The sequence below is a fragment of the Equus przewalskii genome, chromosome 24 (genome assembly GCF_037783145.1).
Source record: "Equus przewalskii isolate Varuska chromosome 24, EquPr2, whole genome shotgun sequence".
In the NCBI taxonomy this organism is placed as follows: Eukaryota; Metazoa; Chordata; class Mammalia; order Perissodactyla; family Equidae; genus Equus; species Equus przewalskii.
In genome coordinates, this window is record NC_091854.1 from 5,208,880 (window position 1) to 5,228,563 (window position 19,684).

At 34.7% G+C, this 19,684-nt stretch overlaps 1 protein-coding gene across 13 annotated transcripts in view; it reads right to left on the minus strand.

Moving 5' to 3' along the window:
* Nucleotides 1–19,684, minus strand: part of TLCD4 (TLC domain containing 4) — a 102,221-nt gene that overhangs the window by 28,737 nt on the left and 53,800 nt on the right. For all 13 annotated transcript variants that reach the window (XM_070592582.1, XM_070592580.1, XM_070592585.1 and 10 more), the window contains 3 exons: nucleotides 14,043–14,132; nucleotides 12,256–12,314; nucleotides 10,031–10,125 (listed from right to left, as the gene is read on the minus strand). In XM_070592582.1, the coding sequence (XP_070448683.1) occupies nucleotides 10,031–10,125; nucleotides 12,256–12,314; nucleotides 14,043–14,132 (244 nt within the window). The remainder of the gene's footprint in view (nucleotides 1–10,030; nucleotides 10,126–12,255; nucleotides 12,315–14,042; nucleotides 14,133–19,684) is intronic.

The window sequence follows — 19,684 nt, forward strand, 5'->3', positions numbered from 1 at the left end:
TGAAGATTGCCTAGTTCTATTATCGACAGATTTTTTTAATCTCATCTACCAAAACTCTTCAAATTTGCCCCTCAGCCTGGACAACTCCCTGGGGAGGAGCGCAGCATCTCCTGAAGCAGCCTACTCCATCCTGGGATCGCTATTCAGAAGTTCCAGAACAATACTGCACCCTGATTTCCACTGCCAGTCCTACTTCTGATCCTGGCAATCCAAAATCTCTTTTGCATATGATAACCCTTCCAATATTTAAAGACAGTATACGTCTATCTTCTTTCTAGGTACCATTTCCAATTTGCTCAGAAAATTCTGGTTTCCCCTCTTCAGAGTTCCTGAGCCCTATTAACTGCCAGTATTCACAAAACAAAAACAAACGGATCAAACAACAAAAACCAACTAATCTCTTGATGAAAAGAACCATTTACACATAATAATCCCTACATGTTCCAGTTAAATCACATGTGCACACACATCTTTTTGAGGATGCAGGGCAACCTCTCTGAAGACAGTTTTGGCAGAACGTCAATTTCCTTAAAAATGTATACATAACCATTCGCCCAGGAATCCCACTTCTACACAATTATTCTTTTAAAATAATTATGTATGGGCACAAATATGAAGATGTAAGGATGTTCACTCAAGTTATATATAATAGTGAAACTTAGAACGAACACATAACTATAGGGAATTGATTAAATATTACTATACATCCATACGCCACAAGAGAAATAATGATACAATCAAATGGCCTGAGAGTAAAAACATTTTCAGAACTTGCGAAAGACAGAGAGTTTACCTTCTTCACACCCCTTCTTAGGAAATATTTGAGGTTATGCTGCAACACGATGAGTGAGTAAACCAAGACAGTCAGACATAGGATAAAGAAAACAGTGGCCCCAAACCCATTAGTCTTTGACAGGTTCCTTGCTTTCTGACACAAGTGTACCAGTTATTTTGTTGTATGCAATACTTCAATGTGAACAATTTTAAATTTTAGTTTTGAACCCATTTTTTGTAATATATATTCATACACAGAATGTTATTTTTGATTTATGCACACAAGCATATAGGAAAAAAGTAAACAGGATACATTCCTAGGCATAAATGTTTATTAAGTAAATATAAGTAGTTAACTCTGGGCTGTGGGATTGGGGTATTATATTTTCTTTTTGTTTGTCAATACTTGCTAATCCTCACATGAAAACAAATGACCTGTCGAATTTTTTCAAATGGCCTCTGCTTGTACATTATTTATCATAGTTTTTTAATTTACAATGTTAGGGGCCTTAACCACTATTGTCCAAATGTATACTCTTGTGATTCTCTTTCTACTCCTCTGAATTCTCCTCTGCCTCTTTTAGAGGATCATCCTTCTTCTGGCCCCTGACCCTGACCCCGACCACACTAACCCCACAAGACAAACTTAATTCTAATGGCACATGGGCCCTTTTCCCCTGGAATAGCCATGAATCACCACGAACCTCATAACATCTAGAAGCATCCTCCTGCCCAACCTGGTTCTCCCACTTCCTTCCCTAGTGTCACATTCCTGTAGTGCTCGGGGTCATTTCACCCTCTTCCTTCCCTTTATTCTCTGAAATCCAAACTAGTCACCAAGATCTACTGACTACAAAATGGCTCTAAGATTTGTTTCTTCCTCATTAATATAACCACCAAAATTAAATTTTTCATAATCTATCACCTACACCATTTCAATAACCTCCTAAAAGATATCTTCCCTCATGCAGATTTTTTCTACCTATTATCAGCTTTATCTTTCTAATATGCCAGTTATATCAAGTTATTTTTTGGCTAAAGGTCCTACAACAATTTTGTGAAAAGTAAAAATGCAAGGCTGGTGAGGCGGAATGTGCACTCAATCAGGCATCCCCATCTTACCCATCCAAATCCCATCACCAAGCCCACACAAATCCCATCCACTGACAACCCAAGTCCTTACTACCACCCATGAGGGTCTGACCTCTTCTCCTCAGTGACTTTCCTATGTTTTCTGACCCAGGAAGCTTCATTTTTTTCTGCCAATCTAAATATTCTTTAAAAAAAAAAAAAAACTGAGCTTAAGTCCCATCTATCTCAAAAGCTCTTAGAAATTTCAAAAAAGCATACATATATATAGAAAAATGTATGCACAACTTATATAAACTGCAAGAATATAGATCAAGTATTATCAGTAGTTATCTGTGAAGAATCAGATCTAAAAAATGTTATACTAAGCCCTATATTTCTACAAAGTTTTTTTTCTAACATCCATATTCAGACAAAAGAAATTAATAGAAATTAATATACTCATCTTACCATTCCCTAAACTGCTAGAGCATTACTGATTTATCACTGGGTAATGCATTGCTTCAATCTTTTAATGGCTTCCTATATTTAAATCTTAGCTACCTAATTGAATCCCACAGTCCTATCATACTCTTATCTCTTACCCTGCACCTTCTTAGTTCAAAACCACTGTGAGCCACACAGAGGGTGTTAGATACACTTCCGTAGTCTTGCTTCTCTATCTTGTGATCCTGTACATCAAGGACTCTTGACCTGTTTAATCCAATACGCCTGTGAGAGTTAGCATCTGGCACGTACTTCGAAGGGCATAGGCAGCCATCAGATAAGCTCCAGGTTATGCGTAATTCCTTGTTACCTTATCCCCCTCTTCTCCTCAAGAAAACCTACTGAAATACAAGTGAAATACATGCTATTAAAGGGACAAGTTTAAGGTTGCTCTAATAAATTACACATTTTGATACTTTACTGTTAAATTATAGCAAACCTCACAACTGACTTCTGGTCAATATGGTGGTTCCACTTCTGCCATCTACCTTTAAGGAGCTTTGCTTATAGTAAAATTCATACTTGCCATGGTCCTGCATGACTCCAAGGGAAAACAAAACAGGATTTGTCTGATCCCTTCCGGAACTTAAAAGAAAATTCTCCTTTTAGCCAGTGATTATGAAAATCTGGATTTTCTTACCATGGGAAATTTACTTTTCTAACAGCTGAGAGTCTAGGGTCAGGGATTTAGAAAGTAAGGGAAAAAGATAACTAAAGCTATTATGCACCTACTAATGCTAGAATGGCGCTAAATACTGTGCCACCACCAAAGGCTTGGAGTGGGCTAGGCACCATTTCCTACCACGAGGGCTGTAGAATTGGCACGAGATAAGTTCTGGACACCCTAAATCGGAACATTGTGCAAACATGCGACTGCATTCTACGGCAGCCAGAATGACGTACGTTTTTTAGGTTATTTAGACTGACCTGGAGCCTTAGCACATTTCCCTGGAAAACCCTTTCAGAGTACCATCAATCTAGAAATGAGATTTGGGAACAAAATCCACCCTACATTTACTAACTATTTGCTTAACTTTAATCATTCAATATTTTTATTTACTTACAAAACAGAGTTGAAGGTCTGAGCTAACACAGGATTAGATTGCCAAATCAGAGTCATGTGAACTAGTGACCTTACTTAGTGTTAAGCTTTACTAAATGTTACAAGGATAGAGGCTATCAAATAATTCAGAGGAAGGAGAGAGAGGTCAAGGATATCAAGGGCAGTTGGCAAGCCAGGTCCTTCTTGTGCTGAACAAGTGGGGCTGGCCCAGAAGATACGAAGGCTCTACAAGCTGAGGTTTGCAAAGCTCCTCACACGGGAGTGAGAGTTTAACTTAGAAAACATCTCCATTTTATACCCCAAGAAAGTTGTTCAGCCTACGTGACATTCCCCAAGGAGCCAGGCCTCATAGATCCTTGGTTCTCTTCACTATCAGCAATCCTTAGCCAGAAACATCCTAAGGCCATTTCAGAGTTAAGGTCTCTTCCTCCTAACCACATTAGTACTTTATTTACCCAAAGGTCCTGTTGACAAGGAGATTAGACCAGAGTCACATGCCTTTGTTTCTTTCCCTCCCTTTCTCCCAAGGAAGTGAATGAATTTGCAGGTCAGCTGCTTTTATCCCCTCTTCCCAGGGTTACTTAAGAACTTGGTGACTTAATTTAGCTTACACTTCTTTGCCCATTGCCTAGCTCCCCAGTATTAGAAGTAAATCAAATGAGTTCAACAAAACAGTTGAATCACAGAATCTCAGAATTAAAATAGAACTTTAAAGATAATTTAGTGCATGCTCCTACCCAAAGTTTCTACTTAGCTACTTTTATATCTATCTGACTGAAGATTTCTTAGGGTAGAAGAACAACTTTACAAGGCCATTGTTATAATCTTGTATTCAGTGGGAATGTCTCTTCTGTAAACAGAAGCTTCTCTTTACCATCCCCATCAGTCCTAGTTCCACTGTCTGAATTAATCCAGAATAAGTCTACTTCCTCTTCCACTTAATAGTCCTTTCACATTTCCAAGGACATTTCAAAGCCATTATGTCCTACAAGTTCTTATCTTTTCTAGGCTGACCTCTCTGAGTCTTTCAGTTGCTTATCTTAAGGCAATAGCTACCTGATCTAATCTCCCCTCTGCAGTCACCTGGCAGCTCACCCCTGAACACGTGAGATTTTAGAGACTCCAGATGATGACGGTCTTGGGTACGGTCCAACCAGGAAAACCGTAATTTTATTTGATTTGGATACTGTACCTCCCTTAATATGATATAAATTTGAAGACAGTTTTCATTTTTAGCAGATGTGACACGCTTTTAGTGCAACTGAAGTTGCAGTCAAATACCACATTCAAGTCACTCCCCACTTCTTATACATTGTTAAACCTAAAAGCAACACTTAACATTTATCACTATTAAGTTCCATTTATTTGTTTCAGCCTATTATTCCAGTCTGAAACTTTTAAAAATGCGATACGTCATCCAACATATTATTAGCTTCCCCTTCCTAACCTTGTTTCGGTCATTCGATAAACTTGCTTTTTTCTTTTTAAGTTTGTTTTATTGTGATAAAATATCCATAATATAAAATTTACCCTTTTAACCACTTTTAGTGTACAATTCAGTGGCATTAAGCACCTTCACATTGTTGCGCGATCACCACAATCCATCTCCAGAACTTTCTTATATTCCCAAACTATAACTCTCAGGCATTAAACAGTAACTTCCCAATATCCCCTCCACCCAGCCCCTAGTAACCACTACCCTATTGTCTGTCTCTAGGATCTTGACTATTGTAATGACGAATAAAAATGGCAAGTAATAGGATACATTGGAGAATATGAGGAAGCCATTTGGTATAAACCTAATTTGGCCTGAACTTGTCTTTCCAAAAGGGCCTGACTGAGGCCGCTGAGCAGGCATTGTATATCTGCTTTAGAGATTCCCTATGGCAAGAGCAAAAGGCCCTTGAGATAAAGGTGCAACTTCCCTCCCCCTCCCAACTTGGCGTCTCCTTAAGGATTAAGCGTCTTTCCTTAGGCTAGAAGCTGATTGCTGCGCTTACCTGTGACCGCCCAGCTGGAGACAACAGACTTGCCTCCTGCTACGCCCAGCAAGACAGCAGACCCACTACCTGCTGTGTCCATCAAGTGCTATGCACAGGGCAATCTTGTGACTAGTGTGGGAGGGACATTTCAATCATATGTGAAACACCCTCTTTGAGGTTATATAACTACCCTGTGTACCCCCACTTCTTTGGAGTGCTCTGTTCCTTTGTGGAAAGACTCTTCCGGGTTATAATCCTAAAATTTAAGCTCAGAATAAACTCATCCAAATTTTCATTTATAGATTGGTTATGGATTATTTTCGTCGACAGTAAGTACCTCATATAAGGAGAATCATACAATAAGATCACTTTTTTTTTTTTTTTTTTTTTTTTTAAGATTTTATTTTTTCCTTTTTCTCCCCAAAGCCCCCCGGTACATAGTTGTGTATTCTTCTAGTTGTGGCATGTGGGACGCCGCCTCAGCGTGGTCCGATGAGCAGTGCCATGTCCGCGCCCAGGATTCGAACCAACGAAACACTGGGCCGCCTGCTGCGGAGTGCGCGAACTTAACCACTCGGCCACGGGGCCAGCCCCAATAAGATCACTTTTTTAAAAGTCAAACTAAGAACAAAATATTGACTAGGGTAGACACGGCAGTTCTCTAGGCTAACATCTATTTTATCGTCATACACCAAGTCCAATTTATAAACTGTTTTCTTTCCTGGTATTGAAAGGAAAATAGGTTTCAAAAATCAAGCCAGCTTAGAGAAAGAAAGGGAGACACCTCTACTAAAATCATCTCACTACGCGAATCTGAGAGGATGCCCTTTGCCCACAAAAGAGCATGAAGCAGTAAGCACAGGACAAAGGAGGAGGAACTAGTCTTGAACTCCCCCTGAACCAAAACCCCCCGAGTAGAAGGCCTTAGGGGAGCTTTGTTAGGTTCGTGAAACATGGGGAATGGTCTCATCAGGTATTCTGTATCAAAAATGAAATAGTAAAACAAATGTCAAAACTAAAAGCATACATATACATATATATATCTCTTTATACAGACACATATATTTTTTTAAAGTGACCACTTAACATTTTTACCATGGCTAATCCCTCAATTAGTAGTAAGAGTTATAAACTAACTGTATGATTGTGCTTTTTTATAGATTTATATAACAGAGCTATAGAAATACTAACAAAACAATTTCCAAGACATTTCTGACAGCCTATTACTCATTACTGTATAAGAAAACTGACAATCTTTTATTTCAGTAGGAAAAAAAACTATTTAACATGTTATTCAAATTTTTAGAATATTTTTCTTTGATGTAAATATTTAACATGTTTCATTGTACGTAAATTTACTGGGGAATAGAAATCACACAGACCTTACTATTGAATCATGCTATAGTACACTATATTAGGTGGCTATTTTTAATACCTACCTAGTCAACAGAAGTGTTAATTCTTGACATTTTATCTTTTGAAATGTTGCTACAACAGCTACTATAGTTATCTAACATTTTTCTTTAAGTCTATCTTAATGGGAGAAAAGGAGGAAATACATTATTTAGGTGAGAATAGGCAACACTATTAAAATCATTTTAAAACAGGAGCTTCTCTTTTTTAACAGTGTTAATGATAAAATGTTAGTGAGTCATGGCCTTTGTTTCCTGGTACTGTGGAAATTTTTCTTAGATGAAACACAGAAGACAAATAGTTTTCTAATTCTTATCTCCTGGTATAAATTACAACTTTACTGTATCTGACATAACAACAAATCTTTCCCTCCAATACCACTTCATACAAATTTGCTTGTAAATGTTTTTAAAATGTAGATACTGGGGTAAAACATTAAACAAAAAAACGGAAATTCTCATCCTCGAGGAGGCACACTGCACTTAATACCCTGAGATAAAGGCAACGAGAGGCATCTGAAAGGAATTTTCTCCCTAAACTGCAGCAGAATGGTTTAATGAGTAGATTCTAAGGCAGTGTAATAACGCAGAGGAGCTGGGAAAGGATGTATCTACTCTTCCAAATGTACTGGAACTCACTCTCTAAAGGAGTGGTTTGACTGGGGAGAAGAGCTGATTCACAGGGAACACAGAAGAAAACTAAGGTCACCCAAGAAGTCAGAAAGGGAATACAAAACATGGGGGTTTACCCTTAAAAATAGGACATTAAAGCACGAATGTGTTCACTTCCTTTATGGTAAGAAATTAGCCTGTCATAATTAGTACGATAATTAGTATCCTGTTGCCGAAGGGGTGAAAGCTGAATATCAGGAAAAAAAACTGCAGGATTCTTACCCTCCTACACAGACAGAAGACAGAACTTCTAAGTCCTAGATTACTCCACCGGAGAATTTTTAAATTCCAGTAAAGATATTAGGGAGAGGTAAAACAATAGTGGATCAAGACATTATATAACCTATATATGACCTATAATACCCTAAATTCAAAAGAATCTTACTTTTCAACTATTCAGTAGGTATACATTTAAAACCTACAGGTAACTCACGTCTTTTCTTCACTTTAAGTTTTATTTTGTTCCAGTTAGACAATATTTTAAGAAAAAAGCTTACTACAAACAGCTTAAATGGTTGCATAACTATTAAGCCAAAGAGCTTTCCAAATACCAGTTCTTATAAAACTCATAAGAATTTCATGAAAATTTATACAGCATGATAATAATGAGTTGTTATTATTATTATTTTGTTATCCTTACTTAAAATGCACAAAGTGACCTGGGAATTCACTGCATGGAAAAAAAAGTCTCATACAAACAGTAAATGTAAGATCTGTAAATGACATAGAACGTCTACAACTATAAACATTTATTATTTCATACAATTTTTTTCTATTTTGTTTCCTTATGAATAGATTCACTAATTAAAGATAAATTTATTTCATATCATTCCTTTATTTCATACAACAGAACATAGGAAGACATATCAAAAAAGCAACCATCTTTGGAAAAATTGCAACTGATTTTCTTATCAACTTTACTAAATAAAACAAGAGTTAATTTCTTTTTAAAAAATCCACAATGCACTTTATTGATTTTTTTAAAAGGCATAAAAGTCCAAAGAAAAAATAGTATTCATCCCACATAATTAAATTTTCAACTTGCCAACCCATGCACAGCCAGCCACTTGCCAAGCCTGAGATTTCAGTGGCCAAGAGAGCAGCTCACAGTATTCACATTTACAAATGCATGTAAGCGACCCGCTATCTTTCATCAGCCTATATTCTATTCACAGCACAGTGATTCTGACTCATGTTCAGAGAACACAGTTCTACATTGCAGCATGATATTCAACTCACATGAGTACCCACATGCATTCTCCCCAGAGTTAACCAGTATTTTGTGAGTGAGTTTCCACATCTTCTTAGCGAAAGTGTTTAGGAAACAAAGTGCTTGTATACCAAATATCCAAGATCTGTAAAAGGTAGAAGTCTATATTTTATAACTACCTATAATCTACTAAAATCTACAAAAGAGGACAGAAATAAACAGTAGGTATGCCAGTAAAAATAGCCTATTGCTTCAGAAAAATTAAGTGATTATGGATACCTTTTGGGACACATAAGCACTTATTTATAACATTAAAACCAGCACAAATTTTTAAAACATTTGTATTAATTATTTATATTTATGACTTCAAATGAGGGATATAGAGAGATGCATTAATATATCTAACTCTTGCAGAAATAATGCCAAATTGACCTCTTATTCACCAGCTATCTTTGTGTGGGTCAATATAAAGAAAAATAGGAAAATATTATTAATACACATTTGTATGAATTTTTAACAGCCCTGCAAAAAATACTCACAAATGTCCAGTAATACAAGGATTTTAGTAATACCAAATAAGAAAAAAAAAACCAGTGGTTACATTTAAGTTTTAATACAGAGAAAATATTTACATATAAAATTTATACTATTCTAGTATACTATTCTAGTTTACATATATCTATTATTTCCAAATATCTATCTTGGGCTTGTTGGTATATCTAAGTTGAAAAATAACTGATTGTGGAGAAACCTAACAAATATGCAAAGGACATAAAGTTGCTAATTTACAGATGTATAATGTAGAGAAATAATTTTAGATATAAAATTTAATATGCACTACTGCCTGAGATTTGCTGTATCCTCTATCAGCTGAGTCTTGGAATTCTGATGAAGTCTCAGAGCAAGACTCTCTCACTGCTCCAGCCTACTTAAATGTAATTATGCATGTACATGTAATTACACATGCAACTGAACAGAAAAGAAAGATTTTAGCTGGTTATACAGGAATCTATACCTACCGCTGGCTGTTAAATCATAAATGCATCTAGAAAGACACAAATAACAATACTACACGATCCTAAAGGTTTTAAGTGAAAATTCAAGAAATTGGGGTCAACCTGCCTTTCTCAAAGTTTACAAAGCCAGACAGACACACTAATACAGGCACACAAGTAAAGTTATTACTTTTCTTAATAAAGAAGATATCACCAGAGTGATCCCTGAATGCAACTAGAGTTGGCCTTTATAAACTAAGAATTGTAGGTTTAGATTTATGTTCACACTTAAGTCACTATTCCCATTCTTGTCTGCTTGTTAGGCTATTGTAAATCCTGGCACTCACCAGTATAAAGAAGTATGCATACAGCGCTGCACAATGGTGAATTACAAAATATTTGTCACCAATCACTTTCCAATACAAAATGAGAATCAACAAATCTGTAAGAAGGAAAAATAAGGTAAGATATTCTATAGGAAGAAAGCTGCGTTGTTTTTCAAGTGTTTTTAACTCCTTCTCCTGACAACTCATCACAGTCCACTCGAGCCCACAGAACTTTGTTCATACCTCAGCAGTCCAATCACCCACTTTATCGTAAGGTATCTGCTTCCATATAACTGTCTGCCCCACTCTACTGTGACTCCTCCCGGATGATGACCAAGTGTGGGTGTCTAGCACAGAGCCTGGTATATAGGTATGTGATATATTTGTTGAAAGTATAAATGAACAACTTGTTTCCAGGGTTAAATAAAATGGAAATATTATTGAACAAAAATAATTTTAAAATAAGCTAAAATTACTGATTTTCATCATTACAATAATTCAAACAGATAAGATGGTGGCAGAAAAGCTACAACATGACCAACTCACTTATAATACAAATTTAACAAAAATTATTTAAAAATTAACAAAGGATGCAATTAAATATTAATTCAAAATAGCAAAACCACCAAGAACTATGACCATAAAAAAGATATACAAATAAAGGGGTCAAGGCATCAATTTTCTTAAAAGATCCTGAATCTAAACACCATGATTTGGAAAATAATTAGCTTCCTCTAATAAAACAGAAACTTCTCAAAACGTTAACAGCTATTTTCTTTACCAAATAGTTAAACATGAAATTTAGACACGGAAACCAATCACTATCACGGATGGAGACCTGGGAGGATTCAGGTTTTGTGGGGTCAGAGCTTATATAATATGGTGACCTTCTTTTAAGAAAATAAAAATTACTAATACAAAATTAGATATGAATATTTATAAAGAGAAAAGAAACCATCAAATTACAAATTCTAAAGAGAAAATAAATACCACAAATATGAAAATCAAGAAAAGAAAACATTAGTCATTAACTGCCTGCTACACCTCTCTGCCCACATCTTCCCTACATATTTTGGCTGTGAACTCTTTGGTCACCAATTTACATGAAAATGATCTTGTAATATTTTCTACAGAGACAATAAAAATAATTCATTTTTAGTTCAGCTTGATTTAGAAAAGCTTGTTTCAGTTCATATCTCTTGTTTTTAAATGTTTTGTATTGTGATCTAATCTGAGGAAACCTTTAAGTTTCTGTCACACAAGATTTCCTGGGTAGTGACTACTCTCCGAATTGACAATACTCATTAACCAATGCATGAGGTATATTGTAAATTTTGTGTTATCCTTGTTAATGACAGCATTTTGTGCCAAACGCACAAATCTTTTTCCATGGTGTTCACATGATTCTCTCTTTCTTTAATTGGACCAAATAATCCAATAGCCTATTCATTAATTTTATTCAAAATTTATCTCTTCCTCTTAATGAATCACTGTGTTTTGGTATAATCTAATTTCTTTTTACAGTCCACTTACTGATGGGAGAAAATTTTCTATTGAACCCATCACTCATCTTTATCACTTTTGTTTCTTATTCCATTATTTTGATTTGGATTTTCTTTCAGCTATTTATTAAATTTGAAAATTACAAAATAGGGTTCCCTCTATAAATGTCCAAATCAAGGATCTGTTATTTCTCTCATTTTATTGAGACAGTCCAAAATGTCTTTTCAAAAAGCAGTTAAAACGGCATATTCTCAACTTAACTTCCCCTTTGTATCCTTGTATAAAAGGCCATCTCAACTTCATCCCCCATGAGGGGAAATATGCCAGAGGGAAATGCAGATAGGAAGAGTCCATGATCTTAAGTGATTATGGCTAAAACAACTTACTTTTGCAAATTTTACCAAAACAATACAAAACTATGACCCTGGGAACACATTTAAAGTTCATTAGCTTCCCAGTAATTCCACCTGAGAGATTCTTTGGGACAAAAAGGGACCATCACTCACAAAAAAAATGTTCAAGCCTGAGGCTCCACTCTACAGCTCTGACCTTCAACGAGAACCAGAGAGCCAACAGGAAAAACGTTTCAGAAGGTTCTACCATTACAGCAGATATTTCTTCCTTCGTATGGGTCCTAACAGCTACTTCTCAAATAAATAAACCAAAAGCAAAGACTATGTATTCCTTGCATAATTCCATGAGTAGTTGAAAAAGAAACAGACAGTGAACAACATATCACATACCAGAAATGAGGTAGCCTGAAGCAATAGCAATATTCACTTTCACAAGCGATGGATCACCCCTATAAATATTTTAAACAAAAAACAAAGTTCCTTTTTTCAGCACACAGGTTTAAATGACAGCTACTTTTTTTTCTAGTGAGATTTAAATAAATGAAAATGCTTTCTGTAGATTCTCAAATGGCAAATTGTCATTTGCACAAGGTACTGTGTTAGCTATGATAATAATTCTAATTGCACAAGTAATCCTACTTTCCTATATTAGGTAAAAGTTTTATGAAAACAATTTTACCAAAAGACAACTTTTTATAAATGTATTCTCTTACGATTTGTTTGCAATAGAATTCAAATGGAATTCTAGATGCTGATTTTTTTTTTGATTACTTATTGTGAATGAGAGATTAAAACACCTCAGGAAATCATCTAGCCCACCTCTGAATTCAAGGTCACATACTATCATCCTCATCACTTTACTGAGGACTAGAGGGATTTGCCTCTCATCACACAATTAGGAAATGGTGGGAACAGGATAGTTTCACCCTGTTTTCACCCATACTCTTCTGCTGACTAGTGCTCTTTGCTCCAAGAAACAAATATAAATTAACAGTCCTTTATCTGATTTATAATGTGAACTACTGATAAAACAAACACAAAATAAAACTGATAACAGCTAAACTGGAAAGATTCAGCAGAAGTCATGCCTTCTTTATAAGTTTTGATCTGCAAATATGACCCAGGAGAGTTGGACCTGGAATAAATTATGGCATAAAAGAAAATACAAAAATATCAAAAATTATAGTAGGTAAAAGTTTGACATGGATAAAAATTCATCAATGAATCATATCTTTGCTATGAAATTTACTTCCCAGAAGAAGAGGTTCTGTTGACAATCATGTTAGTAAAATTAAAATTAAAAAGAAAAGAAAACACTAGAAATTGTTTAGGTAGATTACATAGAAACTTGGTCAAGGAATTAAATTCACTAAATTGATTCTCTCTGAAAAATATCTTCCCAATGAAAATTTATCAATACTAGATAATTCTGATGGGCATAATTCCGTATTTATGAACAAAACACAACATCGTTGCAGTTAAACAGATGGTTAAAAGGCCCGGTTAAATGGCCTCACATCCCCCAGAGCCCATGTCTACCACATTGCTGTGTAGTGCTTTCTCAAAACAGACCTCATCTCTCAAACTAAGCTGAACTAAGCCTTTTCACATAATTCCAGGAAATATAGTTTGCAAAATTTCTGTCATTTAAATGTTTCAAAAAGAACCCTTTTACAAATTACCATATTATTGCTGAACACAGTTATTATTAGTGCTTCAAATCTTGTCATGTGGTACTAAATTCCTCTCACATGGACACCTATTATTCTCATTTTCATATCTTTGATATGGAATGATGGGTCAAACATAAATTTGAAGACTAAGTCTTAAGTAGATATTATCCAAGTTGACTCCTATCTCAGTAATAACTCACTTTTGCTCTGAACAGTGGTTATAATAACTTGGTTTTCTTTGTTAACATGGTATAAATGTTTACATCATCATCATATTCTCTCTGTTTTGGATAATAACTGCAATACTAAGGTAAAATGGCCCTCATTATTTGTATTCAAATGAAAATAAATCATCTTAATGCACCTTGCTGAAATAAGTCTGAACATAAGCATTTTAATAAACCATATACCATCAATATGTTTTAGCTTTTAAAGAGATGTTCTCATTAATAATTAATATCAAAACATAAATCAAATTGATGACATTGGAAAGAAACAGCTTACCAAAGTGGATCAGCGATAGTGGCCTCATCAAACAAGAAAATGTACAGGCCAAAAATCCCAACCACCAAAGAATGGCATGTAGATACTACCCTGAAATGAAAGAAAATACACACAGATTTTAGATTCTTTGCAATAAACTTTAATTCTGACAAGACATTTAACCTTCTGAAGAAGTTAAATCTGGAAGCATTTAAATACAAGAATGGAGTACCTAAGATTGCCATTTAGAAATGCAAGGGCCACACTTGACTTTGCAATTAATAACAAGAAGGACACCCAGGTCTACAATTTCCTGCTAGAAAACGGGTGAGTCACTTATTGGTTAAAAGTTCTAAAGCAGAAGCACATCTGATGATGCAGCTGATAGACGTTTGTACAGACGGATGGCAAGTGGTAAGCCCTGCACCCAGATTGAAGCTCCACTTGCAACAGCATCACTGCGGGATTAGTCTCCTTCTCCAGTTAGGAATGACTTACTGGCCTTAAGCAACTCCACATCCTTGAAACAGAATTCAAATGAATCACAAAATAAATATTTATTACTTTGGAGATTTCAGTTTTAAATGCACATTCACATGCATTATTGCACTTGCTTCTTGTAACAAATCTGTGAGAAAGGTAGGGCAGCTATTATTAGTCTCTATCATTATTATGAAAGCACTTCTAAACAGAAAAACTCAGGACCATGAATTTGTACATAAAACCTATTTTTAAAAGAAACACCCAAGTGAAAGCAAAATGTTCACAAGATCCAGATCGAATTTTCTTTCAGAGAAGAAATAAAGTTTAGATGAAAATCTTCAGTTTCTAGGAACATATTTTGCAAATAATTTAATGATTCAACCAATATCCAAGCTCTATATGTTACTTAAAGAACTGTATACAGGATACTGTATATTTATTTACACAATTAAAAAGTTTACAAGTAATGAAGTTTCTTTTCTCTTCATTAGAATAAAGGATGAAAGGTATAGCAAAATTTTCTCTTTAGAAATTAACAGGGTGCAAAGAATTTCTCACTACAATATGACCCCACATCTTTGAAAGTTAGTGAAATACATCAACCAATATGAAGCCTGATATTAGAAAATCTTATTGTAAAAGATTTACAATCTTTTAAATCTACAAAAAGATTTCTTGTAAAAGATCTTATTGAAAAATCAATATACTGGATTTAACAGATGATGTGGTCCTAAATAGATATATCATGTTAAATCAAATCATATTTTAAATGCTCAAAGATTCTCACTAATCTAAAGGCACTGACAAAGAACACTTCATAATACCAAAGGATCATTTTCAAGTGTGAATAATTAATCCAATTTATCTGGTTTATAAGTCTGGAATTTTCATGCCAAGGCCACCTGTATTTCATTTAAACACAGCAGGATAAAAATGTAAGTTCCTGGATGTCAAATAAAACACTCGATCTAAATAACCATATGACTAGCTTTCTGTTGCTATTCAAAAACTATGGAAAGGAAAAAATATAACCTCTCACTAAGCTGTTTTAGTGTTTAGTAATCTTACATCAAAAAGTTTCCTCTTGGAAAAAATCTAATTTTTTATTCCTGATACTCAGGCCTCAAATTTCCTTCTCTGTTGAGATGTTATATGGTAAGTGGGAAAAATTATAAGCCCTCAGCTGATGGCAACAGCATATAATTCATGAACGAAAGTTAAATCTTACTTGTATCAAATAGCTCCCACTATAATGAACAGGAGAAGCAAACACCCCGTGCCTTCATACTGTTCTATATTAAAAGTCTACACAGTCAGAAACTTCTGTTATTAAAAATTTCACATTTCATTCTTTAAAATCAGATTCCTGGCAAAGCAAAATGTTGATTCCTTAGTATCTAAAAAAAAAAAAAAATCAAGATGTTCCCAAGATAAAATATTTCAAATCTTTTTTCAAAGAGGGTTAAAAAGAAATGTCTATGCTTATAAAAAGGTAGCTTTTTTTTTTAGGAAATAATCACCATTTTAGAATAGCAATTTAAAGTTACTGACAATCATTCACAAGTAGCATGAGTATTACCAATAGAAATTATACAGCTCAGACAGAGTTCAATTTTAGAGAAGTAGATTTAAAAAGCAGGAGTATTTCAACACAGTAGGACTTTCTATATCATAGGAAAACAAATGGATACAAGAACATTTTTTTACTTATGCAATATAAATGGTATCTATAAGTATGAGTGTTTTCAGAAAAAGCAACAGTTAAGTACAGCAATTTCTCACTTATAATTAACTAAACTCTTATCTCTCAGGTAAAAATTCTGTGGTGAGTTTTTATCCCTCCTGTCCTTTTTCTACTAGATAGCTTAGACCACTCATTCTTCAGAAACTCTTTCCTGATTACTATGAAAAATTCTGCGTGTTGTAATGATATGTTTCAGGACTGGACATCTGATTTCAAGACATATATGCGTACTTTCTCTAAAAGCAGCCAATTTTTTTCCTTCTTTGCACTCTCCACCTCACAATTTAAGTCCCACGTAAACCAAGGTGGAGTGGGAAACAGGAGTAAATTCAAGAGAGAGAGAGAAAAAGAGAGAACACCATTTGAATAGTGTAATACATTTTATATAATCCCAGACTCCTTATTCAAATGGGAACTCAGTTTCCCAAATGGTGGTTCCATGCGTCGTAGAATGGCAGTGACAGACTGAATAATGCAAAGTATTTTTCAATTTTATCATTTCATTTCATTGTCACCTATGCTTCTATCTTTCTTTGGCTTGCAGCTCTCCAAGATTCAAATGTCTTTACCTACCCTAACAGGGTGAAAAGGAAAAGAAAATAGTTCAAGATTCAGTCACAGAAAATGAAGAGACCCTCTGGTCTCTCCCTTCTCTCTTCTATCCATCTTCATGTTAGAAAGGGTTTTACAAAATAACGGTTAGTATCTTTTATATCCCACATTTGAACAATATCTTTGTGCTCTTCTTAAGACAACTATACCTCTTATTTTTAAAAAATACACGGAGAAATAATTCTCACTTTCGGGGTAAAAAGAGCTGTAGCACGTATGAACCAGACAAATCAGTGTAAGGTGCAGAAGAAAACAACTAAAATCTTATTCACAGTCTGAGTTATAAAAGTGGATGCCTGCAAAACAATCTGACTCAAACATAGGGCATTTCAGATCAAATATGACCATTCTCAAATAAATACTTAGACTTTGGCAGAAGTCCTTTAATTCTAAAAGAAAATTTCAATAAAAAATAATTATAGCAATTTTAGAGACCTGCTGAATTCATTTTATAGTTAGCATTAACTTCAAGCTAATAACAACAAAAAGTATTCCCATAGCTGCTCCAATTCACTGAGGTTCGCAAATGCACAGAGCTATTTGGGCACGTGAAATGCTCTAAACCAAGTGAAGTAGTCATCAGAGTTACTGTGAGTTTGAAACCTTCTGAGAGATTAATGAGTTACACACCAAAAAACTCTGCAAACCAACTAATTAAAACTCCAGCAGATTTCTATATCCTGAGATGTCTTATTCATTTTCCATTTATCTTTTGTTTAAAAAATCTAAAAAGCAATTTTTACCTTAGAATTATATAACAAAACAATAGATTCTGGAGGGCTCTGAATTATAATGAAAAGTTCATTAAAAGAGAGACACAGTTAATACCTATCCTTCTCAAACTCTTCCAAGAAATTGGAAGAGGAGGGCAAACTTCATAACTCATTCTATGAAGCCAACATTAACCTGATACCAAAACCAGACAAAGACAACACAAAAATAGAAAATTACAGGCCAATATCACTGATGAACATCGATGCAAAATTCCTCAACAAAATACTAGCAAATTGAATACAACAATACATTAAAAAGATCATATGTCATGATCAAGTGGGATTTATTCCAGGGATGCAAGGATGGTTCAACATCTGCAAATCAATCAACATGAGACACCACATTAACAAAATGAAGAATAAAAATCACATGATCATCTCAATAGATGCAGGGAAAGCATTTGACAAGATCCAGCATCCATTTATGATAAAAAGAACTCTGAATAAAATAGGTATAGAAGGAAAGTACCTCAACATAATACAGGCCATATATGACAAGCCCATAGCTAATATCATTCTCAATGGGGAAAAACTGAAACTATCCTGCTAAGAACGGGAACCAGACAAGGATGCCCACTTTCACCACTCTTACTTAACATAGTATTGGAAGTCCTAGCCAGAGCAATCAGGCAAGAAAAAGAAATAAAGGAGATCTAAATTGGAAAAGAAGAAGTACAACAGTCACTATTTGCAGATGACATGATTGCTTATATAGAAAACCCTAAAGAATCCACTAAAAATCTTTTAGAAAAAATAAATGAATACGGTAAAGTTGCAGGATACAAAATCAATGTACAAAAATCGGTTGCATTTCTATACATTAATAACGAAATAGCAGAAAGATAAATTAAGAATACAATCCCATGTACAAGTGCAAGAAAAAGAATAAAATATCTAGAAATAAACTTGACCAAAGAGGTGAAAGATCTGTAAACCGAAAACTATAAAACATTGTTGAAAGAAGTTGAAGAAGACACAAAGAAAAGGAAAGATATTCTGTGCTCTTGGATTGGAAAAATTAACATAATTAAAATGTCCATAATGCCTAAAGCAATCTACAGATTCAATGCAATCCCTATCAAAGTTCCAATGACATTTTTCACAGAAACAGAAGAATCCTAAAATTTATATGGAACAATAAAAGACCCCAAATAGCCAAAGGAATCTTGAGAAAAAAGAACAGAGCTGGTGGTATCACACTCACTGATTTCAAAATATACTACTATAGTATATACTATATACTATAGTAGTATAAATGTATATAGTATAAATTTATACTATAGTATAAATATACTATAGTTACCAAACAGCATGGTACTGACACAAAAACAGACGCACAAATCAATGGAGCAGAATCGAGAGCCCAGAAATAAACCCTCACATCTACGGACAGCTAATTTTTGACAAGGGAGCCACAAACATACAATGGAGACAGGAAAGTCTCTTCAACAAATGGTGCTGGGAAAACTGGACAGCCACATGTAAAAGAATGAAAGTAGACCACTACCTTACACCATACACAAAAATTAATTCAAAATGGATTAAAGACTTGAATGTAAGACCTGGAACCACTAAACTCTAGAAGAAAACATAGGCAGTACACTCTTCGACATCAGTCTTAGCAGCATATTTTCAAGTACCATGTCTTACTGGGCAAGAGAAACAACAGAAAAAATAAACAAATGGGACTACATCAAACTAAAAAGCTTCTCCACAGCAAAGGAAATCATCAACAAAATGAAAAGACAACCTAACAATTGGGAGAAGATATTTGTAAACCATATATCTGATAAGGGGTTAATATCCAAAATATGCAAAGAACTCATACATCTCAACAACAACAAAAACTAACCACCCACTTTTAAAATAGGCAAAAGATCTCAACAGACATTTCTCCAAAGAAGATATACAGATGGTCAACAGGCACATGAAAAGATGTTCAACATCATTAACTATCAGGGACATGCAAATCAAAACTACAATAAGCTATCACCTCACTCCCATCAGAATGGCTGGAATTAAGAAGATGGGAAACAATAAGCATCAGAGAG